This window comes from Agelaius phoeniceus, chromosome 20 (assembly GCF_051311805.1).
Source record: "Agelaius phoeniceus isolate bAgePho1 chromosome 20, bAgePho1.hap1, whole genome shotgun sequence".
Taxonomy (NCBI): Eukaryota; Metazoa; Chordata; class Aves; order Passeriformes; family Icteridae; genus Agelaius; species Agelaius phoeniceus.
The window spans coordinates 4955170-4970866 of NC_135284.1; the positions used below are offsets into that span (position 1 = coordinate 4955170).

General features: G+C 53.6%; 1 protein-coding gene across 1 annotated transcript in view; it reads left to right on the forward strand.

The window, feature by feature from the left end:
* The first annotated feature begins 2511 nt into the window (after positions 1-2511).
* The window catches only part of SLC43A2 (solute carrier family 43 member 2), a 31542-nt gene continuing 18356 nt past the window's right edge, over positions 2512-15697 (forward strand). The window contains exons 1-5 of the mRNA XM_054647027.2: positions 2512-2633; positions 3977-4178; positions 11015-11204; positions 12169-12224; positions 12893-12969. Of these exons, the coding sequence (XP_054503002.1) occupies positions 4019-4178; positions 11015-11204; positions 12169-12224; positions 12893-12969 (483 nt within the window). The 5' untranslated portion in view covers positions 2512-2633; positions 3977-4018. The remainder of the gene's footprint in view (positions 2634-3976; positions 4179-11014; positions 11205-12168; positions 12225-12892; positions 12970-15697) is intronic.

A 15697-nucleotide genomic window follows, 5' to 3' on the forward strand; every position in this document is an offset into this window, starting at 1 on the left:
GTGTCAGTGCTGTCCTTCGGCTTCACTTTATTTTTTTTCTCCCCATGCTGTTTACTCAATCCCTGGGGTATTTATAGCTGGCCACGGATCACCTGATAGCTTTTCTCCTTCTAGGATAGGAAAACTGAGCCCTCCCTGCTCTTGCTGAGGCAGAGGGTTCCCGTGACCCAAAACAGCCTTGGAACCCTCCTCATGCTCCTCCCCGTCACAGTTTGTGTTTCTTGGACACAGCAGCCAGGTCTGGGTGCTGAGGTCTCTTGGGTCTCGTGCTGCCTCAGCCTTCTTCTACCTCTGTTAAGCACCTGGCACCAATCCAGGCTGTCTTGTTTTCTTTGGGCTTTTTGTTTGTTTGTTTGCATTGGCTTAAATCCACTTTCCAGCTGTTGAAACGTTTGATCCCTCTCCCACAGCCAAGGAGTTTCCTATTCCCACCCACCACAGGGATGGAGTGGTGGGGACACGTCCGTCTGTCTGGGGCCCTCTGCTTCCTCTGGGGTGTTTACCTTCCACAAGTGCTGTTTTCATCTCCTTTGGATGAGAAAATATCCCCTGTAAAGATTCTAGGGATTTATGGCCACGTCCTCTGAGCCAGGACCTCCCTGTTGAGGGAAGGATTTATGGAAGGTCTAGAAATACCTCAGAGGAATGCTCTGAAAAATAATTTAACAGAAAAAAAGAAGGCAGAGTTGTGGTGAAGTCAGATGTGAAGCTGGCTTGTAATGATTTTACTTTATTTCATGAAACTGGGCTGTATCCCCAGCAGTGTGATCAACAGGTTTAGTGAGGGGATTTTCCCCCTTTACTCTGCTCACCTAAGATGCCACCTGGAGTATTGTGCCCAGTGTGAGGATTCCAACATAAAAAGGACAGGATGTGTTGGAGCAAGGCTAGAGGAAGCCACAATGATGATCAGAGGCTGGAGCAGCTCTGCTATAGACAGGCCGAGGGAGCTGGGGGTGTTCAGCCTGGAGAAGAGTACAGGGAAACTTTATAGCACTTCCAGTGCCTAAAGGGGATCCAAGAGAGCTGGCGAGGGACTTTGGACAAGGGATGGAGTGACAGGACAAGGGGGAATGGCTGACAGAGGGCAGGCTTAGATGGGATATTGGGAAGACATTGTTGGCTGTGAGGCCCTGGCACAGGTTGCCCATAGAAGCTGTGGCTGCCCCACCCCTGGAACTGCCCAAGACCAGGTTGGATGGGGCTTGGACCAACCTGATCTGGTGGAAGGTGTCCCTGCCCTGTCCCCTGTCCCCTGCCAGGGGGTGGATTGAGACAATATTTTAGGTTCCTTCCAACCCAAACCTTTCTGTGACTCCTTGAATGAGCTGTGTCCTGGGCTGGGGTGTCTCAAGGGCTCATTGTCCCTGCCCAGCTGTGCCGTGAGGGTGGTCAGCCCCGGGTTGCATTGGATGCCTGGTCCCAAAATACCCTTTTAATGGCGTGGAGCAGCTTCTCAGGTCTCCTTGAGCAGCACAGGCAGACTTCGCAGGACCGATCCGGTGCCCGTACCCACAGCAATGCCGCGGGTGCCGTTCCGGACACGGCTCCCCGCGCCCGGCGGGGCTGTCCTCCCTCACAGCAGCCGCTCCGGGTGCGGCTCCCGCGGCTGCCGCCCGGGGCCGGCGGAGACCGGCGGAGAGCGGCAGCAAAGCCGGCGGGGCGGTCCCGCTGTCCCCGCGCCGCGCCGGGCGGGGGAGCCGCATCACCTCCCGCCGCTGAGCCCGGGGTTGTCGCTTTTGGCTTTGCCCTGGAAGGCGGCGACCCGACCACCGCTCGGGGGTGTGTGTGTGCCTCTGTGAGGGTCTGTGTCTGTGTGTGTGTGCGTGTGTGTGTGTCTGTGAGGGTCTGTGTGGGTGTGGGTGTGTGTGTGTGAGGGTCTGTGTCTGTGAGGGTCCGTGTGTGTGAGGGTCTGTGTCTGTGTGTGTGAGGGTCCGTGTGTGTGTGTCTGTGTGTGTGTGTGTGTGAGGGTCCGTGTGTGTGTGTGTGTGTCTGTGTGTGTGAGGGTCCCTGTGTGTGTGTGTCTGTGTGTGTGAAGGTCTGTGTGTGTGTGTGGTTTTGTGTGAGAGGGTACTGGGGGTACCTGCAGACCGGGAGGGGGTCCCGGGGGATATCGAGGCGTACTACAGGAATACCGGGGGTTTCCCGGCGAGTACCGGAGGAGAAAAATATCAGGGGATACCTGGGTGTGAGAGGTACTTGGGGGATAGCGGGGAGTAGATATCGGGGGTTACCGGGAGAAGAAATGGCGTGGCTACCGGGAGAAGATATCGGGGAGTACTGGTGGGAGAGAGCGGGGGGCACTGTGGGATCCCAGGAGAAGATACCGGGAGGTCCCGGGAGGAGATATCGGGGATCCCGTGGGGGGATATCGGGACTATCCCGGGGGTCCCGGGCTAAGATCCCGGGGGATCCCGTGGGGATGTGGGGGGGTGTCCCGTGAGGGGGTCCGGAGGCGGGGGCCTGAGGGGGCGGTGGGGGGGGCGCGAACCGGCACGTGCCCCAGCGGCAGCGGCGCGCGCGGCCATTGGCTGAGGCTGTGGCCAATCAGCGAGCGCGCCTGTTTTGCCTCGGAGGCCGGATAAAAAGCCCGGGTGGGACCGCGGCGGAGCGGAGCGGGCGCGGCACCGGCGGTGAGCGGGGCACGGCACCGGGGGTACCGGGGGTTTGCATGGGAGAGAGAGAGGGGGGCATGGGGAGGGTGGGGGGCATCGGGGCATCCACGCGTAGGAGTGGCAGGCGGCGGAGGGAGAGCGGATGGAGTGGGGAGCGTGGGTGGGGGGCTGGATGGCGAGGAGGGAGGGGATGCTGCGGGGCTCCTTGGGGGTGTGGGATGCTGCGGGGGTGATGTGGGGATTGGGCTGTGCGGGGGGATACTGGGCGACCGCTGGCAGCGGGGACAGCGGGCTGCGGCTCTTGTCGCAGAGAGGATGATGGCTGGGCTGGGGAGGGGGCTGTGCAGGGATGAGGAAGAGGAGGAGGAGGTGATGGAGGAAATGCGTTGTGGGCTGTGCTGGGGCAGCGAGCCTGCGCTGTGGGTGAGGGGGGGAGCTCTGAACCGGCTTCTACGGCTGGGAGGGGGCCCTGGCCCCCAGGCATCGCTGCTGGGTCAGACCCCCGTCCTGCCAAAGCACCCGGTGCTGGGGTGTCCCCAGTAAGGGCAGCTGCCCTGGCTGGCTGTGTGGCCAGCTGCTTTCCCCACAGTGCCGCCTGAGATGTGCCTGGGCTGGGAAAAGCCTCAGCTTGGCTCAAAAGGGCCACCTGCCTTGTGACACTCGGGGCTCCCCAGGGTCGGGTTGTCCCCTTGGCCAGGTGTGTTCCCCAATTTGCTCGCTCCTGCGGGCTCCAGGGACTGGCACAAGTGGAGCTGGACACAGTTAATGCAGCTCCAGCATCTGGGGCAGCCTGGAGATGCCACTGAGCTGCGGTGTCTCCCAGCTGGCTGGCCTGGCAGGCAGCAAAAAGTGCTCCTTGGTGATATATTGGTGACAAACTGCATTTATAGACCCCTCACACACCTTGCAGAGCAGGTCTGTGCTTTTGCACGGGGCAGAGCAGATCTGGTGGGTCTCTAAAGCCACCGCTGGGATATGGGGCTGTGTCCCCCGTCCCAGCCTGATGGCAGTGGGGACATCAGGGTCCTGTCCTGGCATTTATTCCCTCAGTGCCTGCCCCGTGCAGGGGCAGCAGGCTCTGGGCTGTTTGCTGCGTTCTCATACCTGGTGCTCGGGCAGTGGAACCGAGTCCTTGAGCAGAGCCCTGTGTGTGAGTGAGCACCCCAGGGGCTCTTCAAGGGCACCTGTGCCTCCCCCATCCCTGCAGGTCCCTTGGCAAGCTGGCACCTGCACAAACCAGTTCTGCACCCGAGTGCCTGCCACCCAGCAGGCAGCTCTGCCTGGCTACTTCGTGAGGAGATCCCTTAACCCACGGGTTTCTTTTCATGCAGTGTGGACTCACTGGCTGTTGCTCCCTGCAGGTTTTGAGGCTCTGAAGGACGAGGGCACCCCCCCAGGCAGCCATGGCCCCCACGCTGGCCACGGCGCACCGGCGGCGCTGGTGGATGGCGTTCACAGCCATCATCGAGAACCTGCTCTTCTCTGCCGTCCTGCTGGGCTGGGGGTCCCTGCTCATCATGCTGAAGGCAGAAGGGTTTTATTCCTACCTGTGCTACGGCCTAGGTAAGCGTTTTTTGGGCTTGTGTAGGGGTAAGGTGCTGCTGAGGTTGGCTGGTGTGGTTCCCTGCTGCGGGGTGGTGTGGAAGTGGTTGGAGGAGGGCTGAGCTCCATGCTGATCCCAGGGGAGAAGGAAAGGGATTTGTGCTCCTTCCTAAAGGCAGTGGCATCCTTGTGATGGTGCAGTGTGCCTGTAGGTGCTGTTGTTTTGTAGGGTGGCTGGGAAAAGGAGCTTTAATGATGGGGTAGAACTTTTCTGGATGGCCTTTTCTACTTGGCCATGAGCTCTTCCTCTTCAAGAGCTCTGGAGGATGGTGATTTTTGGGGAGGCTGTCCTGGGTTTATAAGAGGAACTTTGTCCTACAAGGAGCATGGGTGGCAATTATATCAGGGCAATCCAGTGCTGCTGTAGAGGAGAATTTGCAGAATTAAATACTGCTGGTCATTCCTCTCCTTCAAGCACCCAGGATGTGCTCAAACCAGGCTGTGTTTCTGTGAGGGCTGGAGATTTACCCTCTGCCCCAGCCAGAAGTGACTGTCCCTGCTGCAGAGACAGCCTGGAAAGGGAGAGATAAGTCTGTGGTGTGGGAATGGTAATCCTGGGAAAACAGCCTGGAGGTGGACATCTATCTCCAGCCTGGGCAGGGAGAGAACTGTGCACCCCACAGAGTGTTTGGGTGGTCAGTGGGGTTAAAAGGAGCCCGAGGTAAAGGGGTGATGTGGGTTTGTGGTGGCTGAGGGTTTGCTGTGCTCAGAGGAGGGGAGGGCAGAGTGAAGAGAGGCAGTTTGGGCTCTGTGATGGAGACTGAGACTGGATCAGCCCATCTGGGGCTGGTGGAGAGTTGAGAAAAGAGTTGGAAATCAGTGCACGGAGCCTCAGTTGAGTGATGGCTGAGAACAGTGGGGGAAAACTGAGGTGTGGGGAAACAAAGTCCAGACAAAGGTACCTGCGAATGATGTGATGGTTTTGCTCATTCATCAGCTGATGGTTTTGCTCATTCATCAGCTGCTTATCTCCCGTGCTTTGTGTACCAGGGCCTGGGTTGGTGCACCTGGCAAAAATGCACGTGTTTGAGCCTTTTATCAGCTGCAGTTTGGCAGCTCCGTCTCCATCCTGTGCTCTGCTCTCAGGGCAGTGCTCCCGAGCATGTCCCTGTCACTCGTGTCCCCAGGAGCACTCCTGTGTGTGAGGGAGACTCCCAGTGCCTGGAGACCCTGCAGGACTTCAGTTCAAGGCTGCTGTGTTCTCCCCACATCAGGGAGACTTTGTCACAGCCAAGTGATCACATTAAACCCATCAGGTGGAGACTTTCTGCCACCCAGATAAAGCACACAGGAGCTGATAAGCAAATGCTGACTGTCTCTGCGAGCAGGCATTTGCTTGTCTGCTTCCTGAGATGTGCTCTGCTGACAAGAGCTTCACTGGGGGCCCACCTCCTGCTCTTTGCCTTGGCTGCTTTCAGTTTGTCCCAGATCACTGAGGTTCACCTCAGTTCCTCACTCCTCTTCAGCAACCTCTGGCTTTTTTTGGCCCGTGCCCACACACCACAGGGAAAATGCAAATGTTTGGACTGCTGTGAAATTGCTGCCCTGGGGGCAACTGCTCCCTCCCTGTGGCCAACCTGTGCCCCGAGGCAAGAAAGCTTAATCCCTGAGAAGAAATTTGTGCAGTCAAATGTTCTCATTGTCCTCAAATATCTGGCCATCGCTTCTGAACTCGGTGATGGCTTGTGATGAGCTGTGGGGGCATTAATCTGTGCTGACTCACTTTCCTTTCTCTGGTTTTGTCCTCTCTGTAAGAGTTTTGTGGGGAAGACTCCTGGCTCCAAGCGTGTGGAGGCTCTCAATGACCAGCCCCAAACGGAGTTTTCCCTTTGCTGCCATTAGGGTGACCCAATGGTTGCCTTTTTCAGTGTAACCTATTGAATCCTGCAGCCAACTTGGCTGGAAGGCTGGTGCAAACAAATCATGACTAGTAGCCTTTGGGCACTTGTTGTTCCTAATGCTGCTGTGGGCATGCAAGTATTGCAAAGGGAAAAAAAAATAGAATTTTCCTAATGAGCCAAAGGTTCTTGGCAGGGCTTTCAGTTTGTCAGCATAAGCTCTTGTACTTTGTGATGCTTTCCAATGAAAGGCAAAACTAGACCTTGTCCCTTCTGCAGGCTCTTCTCTGAAGGTAACAGCAGCTGCCCAGAAAGTGCTGCAGTTCATGAGGGACTCCTTGTCTCCCTGTTGAATCCCTTGCTTGCCCTTGGCTCCTCGTGCTGGATTTTACTCACCCATTGGACAAATGTGGGGTCCAATGGACTCTTAACTCAGTAACATGGGGGTGGAGATGGACACCTGGGGAGGGGGAAAAAATCCGAAATAACAAAATATTTTTAGAGCAGTTGTGCAACAGGGCTGGAGTGGGGGGTTGTACCCGCTGGGCCACCTCCTGAGGTATGCTTGAAATTCGCTGACAAGGAGCCTGCTAGTAGCACTTTGTTCCCATTTTAATTTTACTACACTACTACTTGGCCTTTAACCAACTGAAGCAGCATCTTTTATTCGTGCAAGTGCTGACTCCACAGTCTTTATCACCGTTCTGGGCCTTATCAGCTCTGAGGGAATTTGATCAGTCCAGGGCCTTGCCTTGCTATGATGTTTCTGGGATTGGGAAGCTGAACGCTTAGGTCTGAAACATGCTTGAAGAAAGAGAAATGTCCTGAACTTGATAATCTGCTCACAAAGAGCAGAGATAAGGGGCACAGAGGGCTTTCCTCTAAGACAGGGCTGCAGAGTACCAAAGGGATGATAAGCTAATTCACTTACAGTGAGTTAACGAGCCCTGACGTGGTCAAAGGGGGAAGGTGCTGCCTTACAGCTCTTTTCCCATATTTATCTGAGCTCTGGGTGGGGAACTTGCAGTCTCAAGGTCCCTCACAATCTGGGCAGATATGACAGCTAGGATTTGTGGAAGGGCTGCACGTGTGAGGCTGTAAACAGGAAAAGAATGAAGGTGGTAAATAGTCAGTTTGTACAGGAAACACACTGTGCTGATCAGCAGCTGTCGTGGGAAGGTGCTGGCTGAGAGCAGCTGCAAAATGAAACCACAGCTGGGGAGAGAAGGGGAGGTTAACTGGGACTGTGCCTTGGTCACATGAAGCTTTCAGGCACCCAGAGAGGGGGTCCTGCAAGTGCAAGTGGAAGGGCAGGGAAACCCGAATAAATTGCTTTTGCAGTGGTACAAAGCAAGAACATCTCCTCCCAGTTCCCAGAAGTATGACACCATCCTAAAAAGAGAAAACATGTTCTTATGTGGGCAGACTGCAGAATCAGTTGTTTGCACATGTCTTTCAGTGTGCTATTTTTTTAAACCAATACTCCCTGTTCTTTGCCCTTGATTTCTGTTTTTTTTTTCCCCCTCCATTTTTTTTCTTCTATGAAAAAAAAAGAGAAAGATGAGAGTGTGCAGGCTGTGACAGAGCTATTGTCAGGGTGGCTGGGGGTGTCTTGCCTGTTTGACTCAGTCTGCTCCATGCAATAAGATGAAAGGAAAGCTGCTCTCTGCCATCTGAGATGGCAGTCACTGCTGGAAAAGCCAGACTCGTTCCTCTGGTAATGTGGGGTGTGTGTGTGTGCCTGGGATTTGAAGAGGTCAGTGAAGAGCAGTTAATGATTGACCTGCTGCTTGGAGAAAGGATGGCTTTGAATGTTCCAGCCTGAACAAATCCCAGCGATGATCTTGACATAAATGATTACCCAGGCAGCCTTCTCCTTACCTAAGCTGTCATTCTTTAAATAGTAACTTGAACTACTAATTGGGCAGTAGAAATCCTGCTGCTTGTGTGGGGAGTGCTGTAAAAATAGGCAGCAATGTTCTTGTAATTGCTGGTAAAGACTTGTAGCTTCTGCTGGCTTGTCAGTGAGGCAGCAGTGAGTGAGCACAGCCCCCGTGCTGCTGCCTCGCCCGGGTGTGACACCTCGAGTGCTGCATGCAGTCGGACTTGGCAAGAGGATTTGGGGAGGGCACCACCTTGGGCACAGAGCCAGTCCTTGCCCAGAGCAGTTTTCCAGATGGAGCCAGGCACACAGGAGATTTGGGAGTGTGGCACGCACCGATCTGGACCGGGACCTGAGCTGTGATTGAGGGGAAGCTGCAGTTTGCTGTAGCCAGGTGCATGGGGTAGGTGAGTAGTTAGGCAGGTTCTCTGCCCATTAAGCCCCTCCTGGCTGCGTGTCCTGTGCTGCCACTCGCTGTCCTGTGCCAACGAGCTGCTGGCACCCAAATCCCTGCTTGTGGATGAGCCTGCTCTTGGCTGGACCTTGTGCCTGCAGCACACACCTGCAGCCCTTCCAAAATGTTCTATTTATGGAGGTGGCTCAAAGGATCAGGGGATGTCAGGGTGCCAAGGGCTGCTGGAATCATTTCCATTACGCCTCAGTGGATCTTCTCTTGTTGCTCAGGGGCTGCTTCTATTTTCACAAACAATTTGTATTTCCACATAGTGCTGTTGCCTGGCCCCTCCTTGGAGCTGGCACCCAGCAGCTGTAAACAAGGTGCTTGGTACAGGCAGGGAGTGAAGTTTGGTGTCCCATTCCCAGCTTTCCAGTGTGCAGAGAGGGGCAAATTCCTTTGCTGTTTGTGAGCTGTGTCCTCACCTCATGCACACTCATCATGGTGTGTGCTGTGTGAGCTCCTTGGGGACACACAGCAGTGACCACATCCAAACATGAACAGGAATTTGTGTTCTCCAGCTTTAAAGGCTGAGTATTCCTGCTTGGAGATCTCTGTGTGGGGAGGGTTACTGAGGCTTTAACACGTGCAGAAGTTATAAGGTCACTGCACTGTTCATGTCCCTCCACCCTCCTTCCACTCATCAGCTGAGCTATCTCTGGAGAGTGCTGACACAGGGAAACTGCTACTACTTTGTCAATTCCCCCCCTCCTCCTTGTTTTCCCGAGTTTCACCTCTCACCCACATCTGTTTCCTATGAATTTATCTTTGTGGAGAGCCCAAAAGCCTTGATGCTGTGGGTGAAAACTGCAGACAGGCTCCCAAAGTCTGTCCAGGACTGATTTCTAAGGATGTGACTCGGGTCAGTGCCTCAGTGCACTGCCCTCCGTGCAGAGGAGATGCTGCTGGTGGCACATGTGACATTTTGGGGATATTTGTTGCTTACTCTGGCTATCCATGACTAACAGCACAAGAGAAGGAGCAGATTAAGTTATCAGTCAGGAGCACATGGCAGTGGAAAGGAACACAGGCAGTTTGAAGCAATCTTAGCAAAGATGCTGATGGGAGCAATGTAAATGGGGAGAAATGCCCCAGCCTTCCCTGGAGTGCTGGGAGGGGACAGAGGCAGCTCCAAGTCCTCACATATCAGTGCCTGAATTCCTGCTGATACCTGAAGGCAGGAAGGTGGAGCAAGGTTTGTTTGCAGTGGACACAAAGCTGGGAGGGTGGTTTAGGGCAGCTGGGAGAGCCAGGGTGAAACCAGTAACTGTGGAGGAGCTGGGGTTTGAGTAGAAGGGAGGGAGGGGCAAGGTGGGGCTGTGCCACCTCCAGAGCTAACACAGAGCAGCCATGGGGATCTCCCCCACCAGCCACAGCAAGCAGGGAATGGGAAGCCACTGGCACATGAGGGATTCCTGCTAATTAACTAAACCAACCTGGGCTCGCTGGGAATCTCCAGCCTCACTTCCTGCTGGTGGTTCTGTCGGTGACTTCCCTCTGTTCCTCCTTTGCTACTGAACTTTGTCAGATCAATTATTAAATAAGAAGGAGAGTGTTTTATATCACTGGCTTGCAGCAGCAGCATGAGAGCAAGTGCTTTGTCATAGCAGCAAAGGTTCCAGATAAGTGTTGGGAGGAGGAGAGCTGGAGAGCACTGGAGCTGTGAGTTAATGGCAGTCTGAAGGCACACAGCTCACTCGAGGAGTTGTAAGCAGCCTTGGGATAGGCATGTAACAGGAGAAGAGCTGACATGAGGCAGTAAAAGGGAACTTCTTTCCTTTCTTGTTTTTTTTTTTGAACTGTCCTGTTTCTGTCTTGGTTACACAACGTGGGCTCTGTTCAGCGTGGGAGTTTGCATGCAGAGTTCCTCATGTAAGGGCAAGAACAGAAGAACAGAAAGCTGGGGATATAATTGATCTGTGTGACCTAAACCCATTTTGAAAGAATAGAAAATGCTAATTACAGGGTAGGACTTAAAGATGCATCGATGCTCTAAAAAAACCAGAGAAGGCAGGTGAGCTGCCAGCCCCCCTGGGAACAGGGTAGTTAAATCCAGGAAGGATTTTTCAGAGCCAGGACAGTCAAAGCAGGGTGGCTGCTGCAAAGCCATTCTTCATCCTGATGCCTGCAGTGAGGGTAGGAAGCTTTTCATTTGAGCAGGCTGCTGCTCAGTGCCAGGCCTTGTCAGCCTGGTGTCTGGAACCAAAATAACTGATTTGGCTGTAGCTGTCGTTAGTTTTGTTAGGGAAAAGATCTCTGAGAACATGACAGCTGTAGATTAGGAGGACCTTATTTTTGTATCCCTTTGGGTTTAGCAGGGTTTAGTGTCCTGTAATTGCCAGGCCATTGCTGTATAGTTGTTTTAATAAATTAATGAATCTCCATCCCTGGGTTTTTACCCTGCTGCTACATGGGATATCTGTCTCATGGCTGCTTTTTCCTGTTCAAAGCAGAGCTCATCAGGTTTCCCTCACCCTTCTGCTGCTCTGCTTCTCCATTTCTCACTGATTAGAATAAAAACTGCACTGTGGAGGGCATATACCCAGCAGGGCTTTTCCCTTTCCTCCTCCCTGCAGCGTTTTAAATCTCATCCTAACACACTGTCCTCTCTCACCCCGTGTAGAGACCACCACCAACATCTCTGAGCTCGACAACAGCACAGCTTCAGAGCACAAATGGCCTTCCTGCAACGCCCAGGATGAAATGCTGAACTTGGCCTTCACCATTGGCTCCTTCCTGCTCAGTGCCATCACCCTGCCCCTGGGAATTGTCATGGACAAGTACGGCCCCCGCAAGCTGCGGCTGCTGGGCAGGTGGGTGTGCAGGGCCTGGGGGGGCTGAGGGCTCAGCTCCCACCCTGGCTGGGTGCTGTGGGCTCCCTGCAGCCTTGGGAAGTGTCTGAGGGATGGGGCTGGGATGTGCACAGGACAGCAGAGCAGCTCTGGGGTGATTTCAGCCAGCACAGTGGATTGCTCCATAAGGGAAGGGCCTGGGACTCGGTGTCCACACTTCAGCTCTGCAGTGCTGCTCTGTGATCCCTGTCCAGATGGAGCCTGGAGGAAGAGCAGAGTCATTTGTGAGTCAGGGAGGGTAGCTTTCTCCTTGGGCTGGGAGCTATGTCCTGAGAGGCACAAAACCAAGATGTTACATCATTGTTTGCAGGCTGGGGAGTTAACTCAGGGATAAACATGTCCTGTTGCCTTTCCCAGGGCCCTTCTCTTCCATGTGGTGTGTTGCTTTCTGCCTCAAACAGCAAGGTTGTCAACTGCTTCTGTCATGGCACAGAGGGATTAGTGACTTCTGGGATCACTGGACCCCAGCACTGTTTTAACTTCACAATTTTAATGTGGTGAACTTGGTTAGAAACCAAACTGGCCTGTGGGCAGAGTGGGAAAAACAGGGCAAGTCTCTGAGTCAGACCCTGCCAGAGAGGAGTTGAGTGCTGGGGCTCAGGACAAAAGCTGCTGCTGCTGCTGCCTTTGGTCACCCTGAGGTGAGGGCTGGAAAAACTGTGCTGGAAAACCAGTGGGAATTTGGGTCCAGCCAGAGCTGTGTCAGTGCTGGGAGGAAACGTTCCTGCCCCAGCCCTTGTGCAAGGCTTGCCTGTAATACTTGTTTGCCAGTAAGATGTGGGTATTTCCCTGGATTTTTCTTTCCAAATTGCCAGCTTCCCTCTTACAGAAAGTGCCCTGCAAGATGCTGAGGAGGTGGAAGCAGCTGTAATTGACTGTGGGTAGGGCTGTTTGTGAGAAACTGATGGCTCTGGTTCCCTTGCAGTGCCTGCTTTGCCGTGTCCTGTGTGCTGATTGCGTACGGTGCCAGTAACCCCGACTGTAAGTTGGCATCTTTCTGCTGAGCTGGGAGCGTTGCAGGGCTCTGGTTTGGGGTTTTTGGGGAAGCAAAGTTCAAACTGTCACCCCCCCAGTGCTGTACTGGGGTCACAAGCCAAGCAATCAGCCAGGCTGAAGGAGCTAAGTGGCTCTGGGGAGGGCTGGTGTTTCACAACAAGTGGAGAGTGCAGCAAGGGCCAAACGTCTGAGATACCCAGGTCTCTTGATTTTGTGTTTGGGCAGGGCCAGCTCCTGTAAAGGAGCAATTCCAACTCAGTTCCTGGCTTTTTCAGGGTTGGGAAATAGGTAATAGCACCCAAAGTGTAATTGGCTTTTTTAGCAGAGGTAGATGGAGCTGGCTGCTCAAGAGCAGATAGTGAATGACCCTTTGGATTGTTTGTTCAAGCCAATCTTCCTTTTGAGACCCACCAGACAAGCTGCATCAGCAAGTCTGTGCTTTAGAGAGAAGGAACCCTTCCATCCCCTCTGAGCTGCCTTGGAGGAGAGCCCTGTCCCTGCTGGTCTGTGTGGCTGGGGAGATGGCTGGTGACATGTCCTGAGGGTGTGGATCCACAGAGGTTCCCACATGTCAGGACCAAAGCCTTTAGGGCTCTGTCTCCTTTCCCTCTGCACCCCAGTGGGAGCTGAGGGCAGGTTTTTTATTGTTGCAGCTCTGTCTGTGCTGATATTCATTGCCCTGGCTCTGAATGGCTTTGGTGGGATGTGCATGACCTTCACATCACTCACGGTAAGTGAAGAGTTACTACCTGACTGCTCTGTCCCTCACTGTGGCTGTGAGCTGGGCTGGCAGGCAGCAGCAGAGTGGATCTTCTGCCTGTGGCTTGAATAGCACGTGTTTGTGTTTGGTACAAAGGGTCAGTCACCCTTGGGAGCGAGTCCTTGGTTGTTATTCTAAAGCTTGTTTTCCCCAATCGTTTTTTTTTTTTTTGTTTTTGTCTTTGTTTTTTTTTTTCACCTGCCCTTTGTATCTCAGGTGAAGGTGGGGAGAAAAAAGGAAGTGTTTTTGTCTAGGGCTCATAATGTGCCTGTACATGCAGTGCTCAGCTGCTTGGCACAGGCTGGAGGTGTGTTTGCACTGGATTTAGCATTGACACAGTGCAGGAAGAATCAGCAGGGCACAAACCCTTGCAGCTGGGTATGACCAGCTTTCTGCAAGCACAGTGTGCATCTTGCCCCCATGGTTCTTCTTGACCACAAAAGGTTTTGCTTTTCAGAAGGGTGGGAGTCCCTCACAGGCTTCCTTAGAAATGCTGTGCTGTTGGGTGTGCACAGCCCAGTTGGATATGTTCAGGATTGTATGGAAAGCTTGGGTCAACAACTGTCAGCTGGATCTCTATGTTTTGGGGTTCTTTCTGCCTGGAGGCAGAAGCAGTATCATTCTCCAAATAACTGCTTTATTTTCTGCCTCATTACCCTGATTGTTGTTAGTGTGGCTCAAGCAGGGCTGGGTGGAAAGTCGCCCAGAAAACAAGCCTGGGAAGCACTGATTTTTTTTTTTAATTTTTTTTTTCCCCTGAGCTGTAGTTAAAAACTCTCAGATTTCGACTGCACTACCTTGAACTTGCTGCTAAAGTAAAACTTCCTGTTAAAGTTACCTCTAATTTAACAGGGCTTAGACACTGGCTGAGGTCCTGAGACATAAATTTGGCAGAGGCTGGCTTTAGAGAGCACTCTGTGTACTGTGGTTTTGCTGCTCCTGTTGCTTTCATGTATTCAAAGTTCTCAGACCTCTGTGCAGATGTTCCTCTCTCCTTCATATGTGGTGCTCTTCACTGGGAGCCTTGGCTGTGACCCCAAGGAACTGTGGGCCAATTGTCATCCTGCTTCAAATAAAAGCAAGGAATAGAGGAGCACATCAGTAGTGCTGTGGGAGAGGAGAGGATTCCCATCCTGCTGCTGCCAGCATTGATTATTGTCTCTCTAGGTGATTATTAAGGGGTCACAGATTATTTTAGACCCACTGGTGATGATAGGAGTGAGGGCAGGATAGGGCAGGAATAGATTGAGTGTGCTGTGGCTTTTAGCAGCAGAAGTAAGCAAAGCCACTTGTTAGTGCCCTCATTAGTGAGCCAGTTCTGCAGTGCCAAGGAAGAGCAGCAGCAGGAAAAAGGTCAGCTCCTCCAAGAGGAGATCCAAGCCTTGGGGAGCTCTGAAGGAGTCAGGGATGCTGTGAGGCCACACAGATGCCTCAGGTGGAGCCCATCCCCTCAGCGTGTTCTGCAAAGAGCTGGGGTGGCTTCAGGCCTGACTTCTCCAATCCACAGGCAGGTGTAGCTGCTTGTGCAGCTGCTCAGAGGCATTTTGGTACCTGAGGCATGTGAATGTCATTAAAAATAGCCTCAAGTGGGAGGGAAACACTCCTTTACCTGCACCACAGCAGAGCTGTGCTGCTGCCTGTTAGAACCAGCTGGATGTTGGCAGCTCACAGCTTTACCACTCTGCCTGCAAGCTGCACTTGCTGTGTCAAGAACCATCTTCTGCTGTCACAGGGTGATGCCTTGTGGATTCCTTCCAGCTGCGGCCCCTGGGGACAGGCGAGGGAGGGACACAGGGACGAGCTCATGGGCTGTGCCCTGAACACGCTGTGCCGTGCTCCGCCCTGTGCCCGGCAGGGGACGGGCTGAACGCTGAAAGGGGACACTCCAGAGACCTTTGTAAGGACGTTCATTACCAAGGAGATGATGAGCCCTGCTCCTCCCGGTGCCAGGGGAGCTGGGGCTGGCTGCCACAGGCGCTGGCTGCGTGCACAAGTCACAGCAAGGTGACTCCCTGCTCCTGCCAGCTGCAGGTGACCTGAGCTGCTCCAGGAAACGGGTCAGACCCACTGGTGCCATGGTCCTCAGCCACCCCAGGCAGGTTCTGGTTGCTGCTTCCTGGCAGGGTGTCCCTGAATCCCAGCCCGTGGGGTGTCAGGTGTTGACACCTCCCGGGACACAGTGTGATCTGGTGGCAGGGACCCTCAGGCAGGGATAAACAGGATCTCTGAGGATTAGAGCCTGGGACAGTGCTCCACAAAGCTTTGCCTCTTGAGTTTTGCCTCTTTTCCAGCAACAAGTCCCCAGGGTATCATGAAAGCACATGGCAAGCTGTGGAGCCAAAACAAGCTGCTGCTCCTGGGTGCCTGGGCTGTGGCTTGGGGAGGAGGGGGCAGCCAGCAAAGGCTTCCCAGTTCTGGGAACAAGGTCAGCCTGTGCCTGTTGTTAAAATGCAGAGGGGAGATTTCTGCCTCGTGACTTGGTCTTGGCCAATGTCAGTGAAGATTGGAAATGGAAACAGATCTGTGCTGGTGGCTCTGACAGCAACACAGGAATCTGGCTCTGCTTCTGCTCCGAAGCTATTTCATGCAAAGAAATAAACATGTGTGATAAATTACCACAAAGAGCCTTTTATAGATTGTTCTCTGTCCTGTTTTCCTTTCAAAGAATTACAGCTGCTTTGCTCTGATTTTCTGCTGC